Consider the following 17,937-nt stretch of genomic DNA (forward strand, 5'->3'; position numbering starts at 1 on the left):
ACGGATATGATGATCAACATTCCCAAGAATACATTTGTTAGATGAATTCAATATGCAGCTTCCACATCGAAACACTAATTGAATGAGGCATTCTACGGAAATAATCGACACAAAATAATCAAAACTTAAAATATATAGTTTGAGATTTGTTTAGCATCGATCCTTCTCCTTCCCATTCCCCAGCGTCCGGTGTACATCAAACTCCAGGTCAGATGAAAACTTTCCTAGATTAATCAAATGGCTCTGAAGTCCTCTGTTTGATAAAGTGGTCGCTAGGTACACACACATACACACATTAATTTTCTCTACCTTCATGTTCAGCGATAAAAGGGTTTAGTTATTGATTTATGTAATTTTCTCGGTTGCTGAATGTACCGCAACTGGAATACGAAAAGGACCAACATCCGGATACCGTTCCAATTTTGATGTTGCGAACCTAAAAATATACATTCAACATCCACACCAGTACCGCCCCTACCTCTGTCACGGTGATGATCCTTTCCGGTTCGAAAGGTGCTGTGATCGATAGCATCACATCCATTTTCCCAACCAAAGATAAAACGAATCAACGATGTCCCATCTGTTTTTTTCTCTGTTCTTTTTTTATTAAACTCAGCTAAATTTGTTGCTTTTTGATGAAAATATCTCACTTTTTAGCATAGCAAAAAATGATAAATCGATAAACTTGTTCGTAAAAACAAGAGATATTTTTGTTGCTCTACGTAAAACGTTTTTTATCATAATATATGTGACATGATTAATATGTGTGGAAAAAAGCTATTTCATAGTAATTCATTTTCAAAAATTACACTACAAAACTCCTTATATAGTGATAATAAATCCAAAAAAAAAGGTTATAAAACATTTCTCTGATGTTGGGTTTCGGTACAGCAGAATTGAATAAAAATTGTTCAACTTACCTCGACGTCATAAGTTCCACTGTTTCGCTTGCAAAGCCAGCTTGAACCAACACCCGTACTGGGACAGTCGGCATATTTTACTATCAGTATCACATCGATCAACAGCCACACGAGTGAAGTCAGCACTACGATTCGGCAGGTATTCGTGCGAAGCTTCCCCCGAAACATTCTATTTAAGCTGACAACGGACATTTTAATTTGCACACTTTCTTCCCCTTATTCACTTATCTCACACAAATGGAGATGTGAGGAACGCACATACACAAGCACTAAATAAACATCAACATTAACACTCCGCGCACTTGCTAACTGCTCTACGGAATACGCCTGCACCGGGAAGAGTTGCACAAATTTCTCTTCTGTGGTTTGACTGTTACAATTTATCGATGCTGCTGAACATTATTGCACATCCATTAGTAACATAATTACACGCTTCTTATTGCTACGGACAAAAAAAAGCTAAAACACACTTATAATTACACACACGACACGATTCAACATTCGTTCATTACATTTTCGATCTTTTCAAAAATTGTGGAAGCTAGCGTATTGATAGTTTAAAAAATAAACAAAAATAAATGATTATTTGTTGTTTAGCACACAATCACATTTTATACTTATATATTGTTAATTTTAAACTATAAAATATGAGCACTTGTATTGTAATTAACTAAATTGAATAATAAAACCCAAATACTTTTTAATAATAGAACCGAAGTACTTATTTTGCTTTAATTGTATTGCATTTCTTTAGTAATCGTGACTACAACCAGTTAAAGCGTTACATACAATATAACCGATAATTGCACGGAGTACTATCGTACCAGCGTGCAAGAAAAGCGCACTTGTGATAACATGGAAACTTCTTCCCCGGAAGCTAATTTAGAGTTTACAAGGTAAATTAAATATTTATCTTTAAACAACAAAACACCGCACGGTGAACCTAACAAGTACACTTTCACCAACAATGCACACGCAAACGATAGAGCTTTTCTATCCACTTCCGGTGAGTGAGTGCACTCTCAAAAATGCAAAGGCTGCAATCGAAGTTAGGTGCGGAATTTTATGTGCAACCAAACAAAACATACCCTTCATTCAAGCTACAAAAAAATGTAGTTGTTATGCTACATATCGGTAAAAATGAACGATAAGCAACTACGTTTAGAGTATCATAGAATGGGGGTTTACGTTAATTAAAAAAGAATTAAAAATTTGTTGTTTGGAAAATACTCTCAAAATACTAAAACGGTTGTGAAAAACTATGCGTGAAGTGAAGTGGTTGAGCTAGTTTGTTTTATATTAATCGCAAGCTAAAAGCACCTCATGGTTATTAATTATTCTAATCATTTTTATTACTACGGGAGACCATATTTGAGCATATGTATATTGTTTACCGAAATGCCTATTTGCTTATATAAACGAAGCTGCGAACAGTAAACAAACTAGAAAGGAAAGATGTTCATAAATGCTGAAAAATTTTCGATATGTGCATTTTTGAAACAAAGCTTTCCTCGCAGATGAAATCATTGTTGCAACGCATGTTTTTGTTTTCCTTTACCTTATTTAATACCTATGTACCAAAGCAATAAGCCACAAAACCTAACGTCCATACAAAAGAGTACTTTACGACATCGAAACAATGGAGAATGATACAAAGTGAATTAATCTGAATCTAACCGTAATGTACGTCAGCCCCGTTTTAGGTTTGTCCCGACCCCACAAAACAGTTTGTTGTCGAGTCACTACGAAGAAAGCAGAAGTACATAGTACATGTCATAGTATGGTACATAGATGTACATGTTTTGGGCAGTGGGAGCCAGCACCATGTGGCTGTCCGAATGAATTTTAATGCGTTTCCGATGAATAATTAGTAACGGAAGGTTTCCGTAACGCCTACACGATGTTGGTCAACGCCACTCCGTGTTTCATATCTGTTGATGGTGGTACTGCCGATGATGACGATAATGATGATTATCGTACAAATTCGTGACGATGATGAAGATGGTTTTAATTTACAGCCATTCTGTAGTCCGGTTAACTTTTGTTTTAATGATAATCATTTGATCGTACGTTCACAGCGGGAATAAAATCATGTCGTGTGAATGTTTACATTTTGTTTGCATATTTCTGAGCATTGAAAACAATACAGTTGGTTCTTCTGTCGCTGCTGAATAGCATCAATCTGCAATGAAATAGAATATAAAAAACGAACATTAGAATTCATGTTTACACTGACAATTAAAACATGTTATACGATGCATTACAACATAAACGATAAACTCATAAAAAAGTATTGTGTAGTGAATAAAACTGTTTGTTCATATACTTTATTTATAACAAGTGAGATGATTTCCATTACACTAATCACGCTAACAGATGCTGGATTCTGAAGCATAATCAAATCACAACAAACAGAAAACAGTACGTACGGAAAATGGCAGTTTCAGCTAATCTAAAAAAGACTATCATCACCCAGAGAGCATCATCTGACCCTTTACAAACAAAAAAGCAAGCTAACGCTAACGTGTGCTTTGGTATAGGGGTACCTAATCAGCAAAAATGCTTGACCTAATCGTTATTTACTCAGGCGCCGTATAAATAAACACAGTACCTGCCGTAATCAGGTGCGAAAGATAGAAATAAACCTGTACCGTCTAATCATGCTATCTGGACGGGTATTTCAACCTATATTAAACAAATCATTTGCCATTTGCTGATTATATATATTTGCGTATCATGTTCTTAATTCCGTAATGATAGCTACTGGAGTGGACAAATACTAATGAGAGATGTTCTTGCGAAATGATCGCTGGTGTTTCATAGTACAACCGAATGAACCATCATCTTATTTCAAGCCGAAGAAAAAAGAAAGCTATATTTTATGCATGTTATGCAAAAAAAGAAAAAAAAATCTCAGAAAATACAGAATAATTTATTTAAAGAAAATAAATTAAAGTAAAATAAAATATAGTAAAATAAAATAAAATAAAATAAAATAGTGTAAAATAAAATTCATGAAACAAGATCAGCCAAATAACAGTGTTATGCTAAAAGAAAACTGCATCCCACGTTGAGTCTGTTCAGGTATGAAGCTACCGTAATCTAAACCATTAAACCTAGAAAACCATTTTTGTGCAAAAAACAAGGCGGAAAAATAACAGCATGCCGTACCGTGGAATGAAAGCTTAAAACCCCCACGCAACAAACGTCTGAGAAAATGCATTCCACAGCAAATTTGCAGCTTACAGCTTGGGCGATTTTTTTATATGCCCAGAATAGCTCCAAATGTAAAAGAAAATAGTTTCATCCGGGCAAGGTAGGTCAGCAGGAAAAATAATCACCCGTGCAAACGGAGAACGCGAGCCGCGCGACCAAAAACATGAGGAACCAAACGAACGAGCTTTTCCCGGGGCTGGCCGATTTTGGCCAGCGAAAACTGCCACAAAGCGCATAAAACATCCATCGTGGAAAACGAATAACGGGTGTATTTTTTCTATGCTGTGTTATACCGTTGGGGGGGTCTGGGATATGCGCGATGCGATTATTCAGGAGATTGAAGATATTTAAATAAAAGCCGCGCGACGACGGTTGTAATTTTATGCAAATACATGACCACCGGAGCGCAAGCATAGTTACAGCAGACCCTTGGTACGGTACACGTCTATTCTGCTTTGATTTTTTTTAGAAATCATAATACTGCACTCGCTTTTAGGTGGTCAAGTAAAACGGGTAATTTTTAACTAGAAGTGCACTTGTGCGAGCAACGGGAGCTTGTACTTAGTATTTTCCACAACACAGAAGTGGTTTTTTTTATAATACAGGTGGAGGAATATACTTCAACTACATGTATATTCATTCCTATTTGTAATATTAAACTCAAGCTTTATTTTTATAACTAAAGCTATAAAAAAGAAATGAAATGCAATCAACATCATTAGTTACACAAGGAAATCAACATCAATAGTTACACATTTTTTTGAAAATATTACAATAGACTATATGATATAGTTTCAGAAAAAAGTAACATTTTAATATTTCATGAAAGCAAGGGAACATTAAATAATCTACATGCTCAATATACCGAACACATATGTAAAACAGAAATAATACTCAACATTATTTTTTCACGCATATTTCTGGCGATGTTGTTTGATCAGATTATTGTGTTTTAGGCTAATGTTTATAGGATTTTTTATGCATGTGTGCAATGATGTACCAAATCGGGTATTTTCAATTTCGGGAAAAAATCCATTAATATCGGTTTTTTTTATTGCAAACGATGGTTTGTTTGTGTGAAAAATTTTTTTTTTTTCAAGTTTTTAAATCAACAAATATTTTATTATTGGGGCGGCCCGGTGGTGCATGTGAAAAACGGCGCCCGTCCACACGGCAGGGACCGGGTTCAAATCCCATCCGGACCGTCCCCCCGTAGCATGGACTGACTATCCTGCTACGTGGTAAAATAAGTCTTGATACGGCCAGGCCGTTCGAACCGAGCAAAAAAAAAAAAAAATACTTTATTATAGAAATTTTCAGGTAAACAAATTAATTAAATTAATTGACACCGTGAAAAATTAAAAATATAAGATATCAGCAATACGGCTTCGCCATTGCAGGGAAAAAAGCGATACAGCGATACGACTATGTACAGCTTTTGTTCGCTAATCATCCTCGGAGTCTGCTAAATCTATAATATCATCACTCCTGCGATGATCGTCTATCACATTTGAGGAAATCATTTGCTTACTTAAGTTATAATTGTATGAAAAATAAGTCAGCTTTCTAGCTCGATGATTTGCTAAATGATTTTTCCACTGCTGCTGGTGTTGTTGGCGCTATCATTTCAAAGAACTTGTTGTATCTGCAGTTTTTCATATAAAAAAACTATTGTACATATCCTCGCATTTTTAATACATGGCAAAATGTAATAGAACCATACTTGCAACAATTCCCATTTTTACGACCGTGTCATGAACGAACTCACTGGTGTTCGTTTTTTATTCTGATGTAAGATGAGCTACTTTTCCCGCTCGAAAATACCCAATATTTACCCAGGTAAAAACAAAAAATGTATACATATACCCGATAAATACCCAAAAGAAAAATACCTGGTAAGAATATTTAGTAAATACCCGGTATATATTTTTTGGGTATACTATTTACTCAACGGTACATCACTGCATGTGTGTTGTGATCACAATAGCATGGTTCACGAGGTGTAAATTGCTTGCTCTCATTAACGGTGGAATTAAATTGATACATTTTACCTTAAAGGTTATATCGAGCTCAATAGCGACACCATGCGGTTAAACATCACGTAGTTGTTTATGCATATTTAACGACATGGAAAGCAACATGGTGAAATACATATTTTAAATGAAATCAAATATTTATGTGTATTTCCAGCATTTCAAAGTAATACTAAAACAAGTAACAAGGGGCTTTGTAAAAACAAAAAACAAAACATTGAACTACACCACACGTACTATCAGCGAAAATCTATTCAGTTTTTTGTGTATTTTCGAAGCTTTTGTTCGTTGATAGCTTTAAATAAAAACCGATAAAACTATTAGCTTAACAAATTATCTCTTTCTTTCAACACAAAAAAAGTTGTTAAAGCTTTAAACATACTCGTTCTTTTTGCATTTATGAATGAATTGAATTGAATTGAATGAATTTATGTATGAATATTTTATATTGTTATGATCGTAAGAAAATTAAAACTTTCCATTAAAATTGTCTTGTTTTCGATTTAAAGCAATGAACCATTTTCATCGAAACGGACAACCAACTTTAGCCGATTATCTGAATCTATCTGAACCTTATCATATGCGAAACACAGTAAAAAAGACTAACACTTTGTAAGTCCACTGCTGTAATTAAAAATTGAAACTGTTTCTTCGTCAACATACACGCTCAGCACTTTTAGCCGAAAGATAAATATACTTTAGCCAAAACAAAAATAAAACTTTACTTTCGCTTTCGACCAACGATGAGTTAAAAAGTGGACGTCCTTGGCAAACGCATTTATGGACTTCTAAACGAGGTAGTCATGACGAGGAATAGTTTGAGTAAAATAGTAGGAAAAACCACAACCGAAACAAACATAGTCATAGGCAGACTCTAAACAACCTGTACGAATGATGTACCTACGAATGATGGTATTAGGCTGTTTTTGAACAAAGTCGCTTATCAGCTTCACAACGATCCTATGAACGATGTGAAATGTTTGCATGACACGATGGAACTGCTCACACCGTAGCTTTTGTACACAACCCAACACAGGAACAAATCAAGAGCCTTTTTATTAAACAATCTAAACCAAAATAAAATGTTGGATTTTTCAAAATGTAACAGAATGATAATGCAACTTTTGTTTTACAAAACCTTTGTGCAAACAACGTTGCAATATTTTGCAATATCTAGATTGTTTGACCATTTTAGACCAACAGATGTTACTCTACATATAGTTCACAATACTTTCAAGCCAAAACCATTGTCAGCTACATGTCTACCTAACCGAAGCACGGAAACGATATTGCTTCCGTTCGAAATCTAATAAATTACTACAGCTGCTTGACGTTACTATCCTCCTACGGCGCACTTAGAGTGCATTCTGCAGGCGTGCCATAGCCACACAAAGGCTGTTATGAAACCGAAAATTCGAGAGTACCATAATCAACTCTTTTGGAATGAAAAAGGCAGGAAGAATTTCGAACGGTGTTGGGTAGGAAAATTACATCTGAAAAAGAAAAAAAGACACACACCCAATCTGGTCAGCCTCTCGGACGGAATATTTTTCGTTCCGGAACAACTGTTCGTTTCAGTTTCGATCCAATATATTAGTGTGCACTTCACAGCAATTGTCCAGCTTTAGCAGCAAAAATACACTTGGTTGCTGATCGAGAACTTGATAAAAATAAGGATGTAAAAGTAATGGCAACAGCTAAACGATTGTTTTTTGCTTTCGTTCCTTTTCTTCCATTCCACTTTCAGACCCTAAGAGAGGTAGTGCGAGATTAGTAGTACATCTGCAGCAATTTCAGCTAGAAATTTTGCACTGCCGGTATTTTTTTGCCCGCTTTCGTACCTCAAATCGGACAGATGAATGGCACCCGAACGGATTGTTCCATTACGGAAACATGATTCGAGGACGCCTGCTGAAAAGTGTACACGTTACGCTCGTTTAAAACAGAAATGGGCAAAAACTGCATATACCCGCACAAAATACTAAGCATTTTTTCATCCCTTAATCAGCTCGCCCGCAACTGCAAATATTTAATAAGAAAAAAAAAAAAAGTTAAGTTTAAAAAAGTTTAAAAAAACTATGAAATTTGTAATGCATTTTTACATTTAAATATGTATGTGTTACTCTTATAATTCGTGGAAAATTCAACCATAAAGGTTTGTTTGCACAATTTAGAAATCCATCAAATGTGACGGCACAAACACTAACACTCTAACACTGTTCTATGATTCATCCCACAGATTTGAAAGTTATTTCCGCACACTGAAAAAAAACGTGATAAGAGTTTAAAGATGTCGTAAAAGAGTATCAAAAAAAAACAAAACAATAACAATACAAAAGCTTTCTCTTTAACTTACAAAGCGATTCAAATCTTTCCTTCAAACCCAATATCGAGTCAATTCAGCATTTTTGCTGAGTTTCCAATGTGAACTATCAGCAATAGCCTTTCCAGCCCTTTCCATCCTGCTGCTCGAATCCTTAAAGAAACGATAAAACAGAGAACACAAAAAACCATTCTCCTTCCTTGCAAACCATATGCCTTCATATACAGGCATCTCACGTGGACATACCGAGGCTGATGAAAAGCTGCAAAGAAAATCGTGTAAGGAATGCTCATATTTGAAAAATCTCCATTCTATTAGAAACGGCGCCTGGGCAGGATTTTTCTGTGCGACAGTTTGATTTTCTTCCCAACAGCAACACCACGGTAGACCTTTAGAATGGTTTTCGCCTTTGTAATTTTTTTGTTTCGCTTTTTGCATACTTTTACCTCGAGCTGGCTTCATTGGAATACCACATAATTCAACATTTTCACCATGCCATACAAAGGCATAAGCCGTCATGGCATGACTAGCATTAGTAATGTTTGCCGTCCTTTATACTTTGCTACACGATTAAGAACTTAGCCTCGGTGGTGGTTTGCATTACGGCACGCATCTTATAGGCTTAATTATAATAAAACGCGACAGAATGTGTTACCATAGACAGACTTGCTTCCATATGCGTAAAGCTAGGCATAAATTAATTACAGTGCATACATGCAGAGAATAATTGGACTGCTTCTTACTCTAAATAATCTAAACTACGAAAAGACGAGCGTATCTTTATCTTTCTTAGATTTTTTTTCTTATGAAAAAAGAGAGCAACGTTTCTTATAATTTTCTTCTGCAAAAAAGAAATATCCGAGAAGCTTCTCTGGTATTATGCAAAACATAGTGGGATTTTTTGTTCAGCAATATGTGAAGCGTGACCATAGCATTTGCTGCATATCAATAAGAAGGATTTTTGTTATTTTTGGTATCATAAAAGAGAAAGATGCATACTCTTCCTGTCATTTCTTTTGCCGCTTCTGGGTCGAAAGGAAACACGCTAGCTTGTTACTTTTTATATGTTTGTAAAATATATATGTAAAATATAAATATATATATTGTTATATGTTTGTAAAAAAATGTGAGAAAATCTCACTGAAACTGGGACGTGAAAGATTACAAAGTTCTAAATTTCTTTCCGAAGAAATTGCCGTGGTAGACTTCGCGCCGTTCTGATTGCAACTGTTTATTCGTCTGTCAAGTTCATTCGTACAGTGTTCATTTTGCTTAATCCTAAAGTTCATTTCCAGCTCTAGATGACAAGTCCAATTAACTAATCCCCTTTCAGTTCGTCCGTGAAATATTTCATCCCTAGCGACAAAAATGACCACAAATTCATCCCAAAATATTCATTTTGAAAATGGTCGAGCCAGGGTCGAGGCGAGGGTCGACGTGTCGTGGTCCCTCGACCTTTTGCCAAAATGAACAAGACCCGTACTAAAAATGAATCGTAACCTGCCGTGAACCGAAAGCAAAAATTTTGTTATCTGGGTAGCTCTAAGCACGCTTCCCCCTCCTAATCGCGTGTTGTGATTGGCTCAGCCGTATATTCTATTTATAACTCTCTCTTCCTTATCCTTTTATGTCCTGTATGCGCGCCAGGCTTTGCTTGCATCTGTAGAATTGTGGAGGGGGATATATTTTTGCCTAAATTTAACCTCAACCAACTGAACTGTTGTGAGAGAGAGTCTCTTTTTCTTGTTCGCCTATGGATGGAATTGAAGGATGAAAATTTATGTGCTGATGTGATTTGAACTCAATTTAGATACGTTTCCCTATACTAAATGTCCTGCCGCTACGATCAGGACTACAAAAATTGGGTTTTCGTCCGCGCGCGAAGAACGTTATATAAAAAATCGGAGGAAGGAAAGATTTCTGCAACCATGATCTAGGAGTGAACACGTCTATACACTCTTTAGTACTCTTAGGATTTTGGTGCAAATATGTAAGAGGTAAGACGTATTTTTCATGAGCAAAGCGCAACATTCCCGTTTTTTATTAATCGAATGCAATGCTAGATATGCGTCCTCGCCATTCGAAAACATGAAAAATTATCTTTTTTTAATCAATTAATATCAAATGGACGTACATTCGTTAAAGCATATGATAAATAATGATTAAAAAAAATTTAACATTAGAGGCAAGATATCTCTAAATTTTGTTTTAATTGCTTATGCAAACATAGCTTAATATTTTCATTTCCAAAAATTATATATTTCGTCGCACGTCTAACGATTTAGGTTCTGGTTAACTGGCCCATTTTCTCTTACTCTGTGATAAAGCCAATTAATCACATCATATTTTGTCTTGCACATTCAGTGCACCTGCACCTTCGCTGCATTCGTGATCTTCGTTCTATCTTTTAAAATCATGTGCCGTGTCATCTATTTTATTTTGTAGAGGTGCTGCTGATTATTGTTTTTACTGATTTTCAATAACAATTCAAAAATTTGATATTGTTGGTGATAATATACCAGCATAACAAATTTCTTTATTACATGAAAACAATCATTATCATTATTATCATTAAAATTATTTTTCATGTAAAATATCGTAGGCGGGTTCGAAAGGAAATGCAGTCCGTATGATCCACGTGGTAAAGACGACATACCTTGCAATGATCGAACGGCAATAGGTTTTGAAACATGCAAAAAATAATCATATCAATAGAACCACCGCAGCTTGACGATGCTCTTTCACGTTCATTTCAGAACAGTTTTGACAAAGAGGCAATTACAATCAAGAGAATTTAAAGGGACATCGTGTGTGTGCAATGCATATGGGTCAGGGGGGTGTGAAACAAGAAGCAATGCAGGGTACAAAATTCATCGTAGTCATGACGACGGATGCTTGTGGGTACAAGCAGCAAGGCAAGAGGAAGCAAGAGTAGGAGCAAATGACCGGCCGAGCAGACGATGAACATTTTCGTGTTCTCGAATGAAGGTTTTTGCTCTTATCGTGAATTTTTGGGACAGCGCGGTCATTTTTAGAGGGTCGGCGTTTTTTTTATATGGAGTTTGGATGAATTTGTGGTCATTTTTGTTGCTAGGGATGCAATTAATCCTAATTATTTCCTGTAACTAATTCTTGTAAATATTGCATGAAATTCTTACTGTATTTTCGACATTCCCGGCCACCAAAGAAGGAACTTCTTTAGCCAATAAATAACTGGTTTTGTCCTACATTTGCGTTTGTGATGTGCCTTGTACTATTGATCTTGACCTGTTACTGTGTGTGTTGACATTTGCACCGCGTGTTATTATCGTTGTTATTAATCGGTTAACGTGTTTGGAAGAATCGCTATTCTTGCTGTGGCTCGAACTATTTCTTTCCCTGCGGCTGTACGTAGTGTCACAACTCTTACAACACCGTCCTTTCCTGGGTGGGTTGCAACGATTTTTCCTATTGGCCACAAGGTAGGTGGTACATTGTCTTCCTTTATGATTACTACTTGGCCTTCTTCTAGCGATACTGGTTCAACCGAATATTTCCTTGCACGAGCCTGAATTTGTTGAAGGTATTCCGGATACCAACGTGACCATATGTTTTGCAGTTGTTTTTGAACAAGATCAAATTCCTTCAACCTATTCGAAGGCACCTGGCTCCTATCCAACTGTGGCAAAGCTAACATATTCGATCCTATGAGAAAATGACCCGGTGTAAGTGGTTCCATATCGGATGGATCACTTGATAGTGGAACTAACGGCCTGGAGTTTAAACATTGCTCTACCTGAGCCAACAGAGTGATCATTCCCTCTTGAGTGAGGCTTGTACCTCCTAACGTGCGAACAATATGCTGTTTTGCGGACCGTACCGCTGCCTCCCACAGCCCTCCAAAGTGTGGTGCCCGAGGTGGGATGAACTTCCACTGAATTTCATCATTGGCACACCAGTTGAAGATCTCGTTGCGTTCGCGATCGCTGCACTTAAGCATCTGATAGATGCGATGAAGCTCGTGTGCAGCTCCCTTAAATGTGGTGGCGTTATCTGAATGCAGTTCAGCTATTTTTCCCCTACGAGCCACGAAACGCCGTAGTGCTGCCAAGAAAGCTGCGGTAGTGAGATCACTTACTAGTTCGATGTGAAGTGCCCTGGTTGAAAAGCACACAAAAATAGCGATGTATGCCTTTGTGGGACTTCGGTTGCGTACGGTCGACTTCAGGTAAATCGGCCCACAGTAGTCGATGCCACTCACCAAAAAGGGCCTTGTCGGTGAAACCCTGGACGCCGGTAGGTCAGCAACGGATTGTTTCACCAGTGTTGGTTTGGCCTTGAAGCACTGGTGACACCGATGGAAAACAGCCTTGGCCAAATTGCGTCCACCAATGATCCAGAATCGCTGACGAAGCGTGGATAATAACAATTCCGGACCAGCATGCAGATACTTATGATGGTGTGCCACTGCCACTAATACCGCTAACTGATGTTTGGAAGAGAGCAGGATCGGATGCTTCGACGAAACTTCCATTTGTGCGTGGCGTAGCCGGCCCCCAACACGTAAAATTCCCATCGGATCGATGAATGGCGCTAACCACTTTAGCCTGGAACTACGTGGCAACTCTCGACCGTTTGCCAACTCGATAATATCCCCCGAGAACGAATCCTGCTGGGCTAGGTGGCATAACCGCAACTCTGCTTGCTCCAACTCATCCTTTGTCAGCGGTGGTACTAATGTAATGAGTTCCGGAATTGGCATCTGTGAGAGGTTTGATGCCCTTTCTGAGGATTTGCTTGACCGCAAACACTGGATGTAACGCAGACAATACGCTGTGGTTCGACGTAGTTTTTGGTAAGAAGAGAAACGTGCAAACAAAGTGCTGCTGAACTCGTTGCTGGTTGCCAACGCAGTAACTTGTATCTGAGCCACTCGTTCTTCAACCGTTGATACTTCTTTTTCTATTGCAGGTTCTCTATCATGCCAGATTTCCTCCTTGCAACTAAGCCAATATGGCCCATGCCACCATCGATGACATGATCGTAATTTGTCTGGAAGCAGACCTCGCGACACATCGTCTGCTGGGTTGTCTACACCCGGAACATGCTTCCAGCACTTGATCCGTGTTTCAGCTTGAATTTGTGCAACCCTATTGGCGACGAATGGCTTCCAGCGCCGCGGTGACGACCTTAGCCAATGTAATACGGTCATGGAATCAGTCCAGCAAAAGGTTTCAAAGGGACCGTTGAGGGACTGACTAACCTTCCGGAACAGTTGAGTTGCCAATCTTGCCGCACAAAGCTCAAGTCTGGCGATTGAGTTGGTGTTTGCCAGTGACACAACCTTTGATTTGGCTGCCAATAGATGCACCGAAAAACCTGACGGACCTTCTGTCCGGATGTGGCAGCAAGCACCATACGCTACTTGTGATGCATCCGCGAACACGTGTAATTGTAGATTGGTCGCGTTTCGAAGTGATGCAAATCGAGGAATGCGTACTTCCCGAAGCGAGTGTAGTTTCGAATGAAACGCCGTCCATTCCCGTTGGAGATGTGATGGTAGCTCACTATCCCAGTCCCAAGTCTTCCCGTTTGACTTCAAGGACCACAATTGTTGCATAAAGAGTTTGGCTATGACGATAGAGGGGCTCAGCAAACCGAGTGGGTCAAATATTTTGGCAATATATGACAGAGTTAGCCTCTTCGTTAATACCGTCACAGCCGGCGGTAGATCGATCCGGAACCGAAGCATATCAACTGCTGGTTCCCACACGAGTCCCAGGGTTGATACGGATTGTGGATCTTTCCACTCATGTGTGGAATGATTTGCCAAATCGCCTGGTGGAACGCCTTTGAGAGCCTCTGGCATGTTGGATGCCCACTTCTTTAACGAGAAGCCAGCAGAATTGAGCATCTCAGAAATTTGTTTCCGCATTTCGATTGCATCCAACACCTCTTCTGTTCCCGTTAGCAAGTCATCCACATAGAAATCGTGAATAACTGCGTTGACCGCCCTTGGATACAGCGTCTGATGGTCATAGGCAATTTGTTTCAATGTACGAGTCGCCAAAAATGGTGCGGATGCGGTGCCGTACGTGACCGTTTGCAGTTCGAAGGTTTGAATGGGTTGAGTCGGATCTTCTCTGTACCGAATGCGAAGATACCGATGATCGTCATCATCATGGCGAATTTGGCGGTACATTTTTTCGACATCGGCTGACAAAGCGATTGCGCGTGATCGAAAACGAACGATTATCGTGAAGAGGTCGTCTTGAATGACGGGTCCAACCAATAGTTTATCGTTCAACGAGTATCCAGATGATGATTTGCACGATGCATCAAACACTACTCTGACCTTAGTGGTTGTGCTCGTTTCCTTTACTACCGCATGATGAGGGAGGTAGTAATGCTCACATGAATCATCAACAGGACCGGTAAGTCTTTTCATGTGGCCTAGACGCTCGTACTCCTTCATAAAACTGCTATACTCTTCCTTCATTGTAGGGTTGGACCTTAAACGTCGTTCCACCGCTAGGAGCCGACGATCAGCGATCGCCTTCGACACTCCTAAAACGATACTAGGATTAGTATTTTGCGGTAAACGAACAACATACCTGCCCGAAGCATCTCTGGTTGTAGTGGCCACGAAATGTTTCTCGCAGGCATCCTCTTCCGCTGACACTGCCGGATCATCGCTGATCGTTTCGATTTCCCAGAAACGCTCCATTATGGAATCCATGGAAGATGAACTGCTGGTCGATAGGTGGCACAAACGCGATTCATGCGATGCACCTGGTGATACGTTGCCAGCGACGACCCAACCGAATGGGGTCTCTACAAGCCACGGTTTTCCCTTGCCGAGGGAACGTTTTCGGCCAGAATGGAGCTCCCAATACGTGTCTCCTCCGATGATGATGTCGATCTTGCCAGGCTCATAAAAGGACGGGTCCGCAAGTGGCAAATCAGGGATTTTCCACGACGACGCGTCAATGGACGCCGTTGGAATGTGCAGGAAAGGGGTGTCAACAACGAGCAACTCGAGCTGAGAAGCATGCGCGTGGCTCCTAGATTCCACGGATGCAAAGATCGATCCTTTCACTAGTTGCACGTTGTTTCCGATGCTCGTGACCGACACCTTTACCTTGTTCCGAGGTGTTCCGAGCATCTTCCGAGCCAGCGACTCGGAGATGAAGTTCGACATAGAACCCGAGTCGAGCAGCGCCCTTGCTTCATGTCTCACACCGTAATCGTCCACGATGTTAAGTAGCGCCGTTTCCAAAAACACCATCCCAGCATTGTCTTGCAGTGTCATCGCCACCGTTGAACTTGCAGGAACATGTAGCAGCGTATGATGCCGCTGACGACATGTACGGCAAGCATAGTCCGATTTGCAAGCCTTCACCTGGTGGGAATCACTCAAACAATTCCAACACAGGTGCTTGGATGACACGATTTCACGACGCTGATTCACATCCTTACCGGTGAACACCGGACAGCTCCTTAGAAGGTGACTGTCGACACACTGCAAAGGACACTTGTGGGTCGGAGCACTAGGGGGAAATGGTCGTGAAGAAGCCGCTTGTGCAATCGATCTACGTGACGCTGAAGATCGAAATGTGCCGGCCACCTTACTCGCACTATCGTTTGTATCACTTGTGAAGTTGTTCGTTGATTTCAGGATTTGTATTCTGTCTTGCACAAACGCGATCACTTCCTTGTAGCGGTCCTTTGGAAAGTGCACTGAATGTTTTTCCCACGCTAAAAGTGTCGCACGATCCAACTTCATTAGTAGCATGTTGGATAATGGCGTGTCCCATGAATCCACCGGCTCATTTAGCTTCACAAAACCGTTCACATATCTCGAAAATTCGTCCACTAAGCAAGTAAGCTTTTCTACACTCTCCGATTGCACTGCCGGAAGATAGTGCAACTTGCGATAGTATTCACGCACTAGTAAACGCGGATTATCATATCGTTTGAGTAGCGCCGCCCAAGTCACTGAATAATTGTCCGCCGTTAATTGGGTGTGCTCAAAGGGAAGCGCCGCTTCCCCCTTTAACGCCGACAGCAAATACTCGAGCTTCGCAATTGAAGGAAGCTCCGGTGAAGCGTCGATCATCGCGATGAAGCGGTCGCGAAAAGATAGCCATTTCGTTTGGTCGCCATCGAAGGATGGCAACTCGATCTTCGGAAGGCGTAGATGCGGTGCGTTTGGCCGACCAAACGCAAGCGTCGGAGAAGCCAAAGCCGATGTATCATTTAGTGCACCTTCCTCCCGTCGAAGGTTATCCCGTAGGAAGGATTTGAGCTTCCTACACCGCTCCTCGATGTTGATCCTCTCCATAATACACGCTTCGATCGCCTCATTGCTGTCGTCGAGCTCTTCCAGCTTCGATACCGCGGCGAAGAACCCTTCCTTATGACGTTCCAAGTCTTCTAACGCCTCCGGGATTTGCTTGGCGTCATCTCCCGAAAACTGCGCTTGGAACCGTTCGAGGGCACTTATATTTTCGACCGCTATTCTCCTTTTCAGCTGAGCAGCCTTTATTTTTTTATCCATTATGCGAAATGAAAACACTCACGGGACGAAATTAACACACGAAAGAAAAACGTTTAATGTTGGCGCGCAAATTCAAAAAACGATGGCGCTGAAACCGTTGGCCGTTGCCCTTGATGCAGAGCGAAGCGCGATGGCGTGAAACGACGCGACGAAGAATATACACCTTGCTCTTGATGCAGAGCTTTTTACCGACCGAGCTCTTGATGCAGAGCGATGAAACGATAAAACTCCGTAACTTTCACTAATCCGGTTCGAAGGACCAAAAAATGTGAGAAAATCTCACTGAAACTGGGACGTGAAAGATTACAAAGTTCTAAATTTCTTTCCGAAGAAATTGCCGTGGTAGACTTCGCGCCGTTCTGATTGCAACTGTTTATTCGTCTGTCAAGTTCATTCGTACAGTGTTCATTTTGCTTAATCCTAAAGTTCATTTCCAGCTCTAGATGACAAGTCCAATTAACTAATCCCCTTTCAGTTCGTCCGTGAAATATTTCATGCAATTAATCCTAATTATTTCCTGTAACTAATTCTTGTAAATATTGCATGAAATTCTTACTGTATTTTCGACAATATTATTGTACTTAAATGTGTGTAATTTTTATTTCCTTTTTCAATCAGAATGCTTCATGTTCGCTGTGGCAAATGCAAAACTTTGTGATTCCAGTAGTTTTCTAAAAAACTTTTTTTCAATTGCAACATAAAAGTATATATAGCATGTGCAATACACAAAAATTAAATATAATCGACTTTTAAAAATATTCTACCTTTTTGCCACACTTCAAACAGATACTTTTTTAAGTGGAGTCCTTTTATTTTCAATATTCTCCAGATCTAAAGGACCTCACTCCACATGATCCTTTTTTATTTATTTTTTTCCATTATATGTATTTACTAGGGATTATAGGG

The 17,937-nt window shown here is 39.6% G+C and overlaps 2 protein-coding genes across 7 annotated transcripts in view; both read right to left on the reverse strand.

The window, feature by feature from the left end:
- LOC125763227 (polypeptide N-acetylgalactosaminyltransferase 5) overlaps positions 1–17,937 on the reverse strand; it is an 81,069-nt gene that overhangs the window by 43,815 nt on the left and 19,317 nt on the right. For all 6 annotated transcript variants that reach the window (XM_049426096.1, XM_049426093.1, XM_049426092.1 and 3 more), the window contains exon 2: positions 921–1,461. In XM_049426096.1, the coding sequence (XP_049282053.1) occupies positions 921–1,112 (192 nt within the window). In that variant the 5' untranslated portion in view covers positions 1,113–1,461. The remainder of the gene's footprint in view (positions 1–920; positions 1,462–17,937) is intronic.
- LOC125774934 (uncharacterized) lies at positions 8,163–17,031 on the reverse strand. Its single transcript, XM_049445306.1, has 3 exons — positions 14,185–17,031; positions 12,312–13,281; positions 8,163–8,188 (listed from the first exon to the last, which is right to left on the reverse strand). The coding sequence occupies exons 1-3, from the start codon at positions 17,029–17,031 to the stop codon at positions 8,163–8,165; spliced, it is 3,843 nt and encodes a 1,280-aa protein (XP_049301263.1).

This window comes from Anopheles funestus, chromosome 2RL (assembly GCF_943734845.2).
Source record: "Anopheles funestus chromosome 2RL, idAnoFuneDA-416_04, whole genome shotgun sequence".
Lineage (NCBI taxonomy): Eukaryota > Metazoa > Arthropoda > Insecta > Diptera > Culicidae > Anopheles > Anopheles funestus.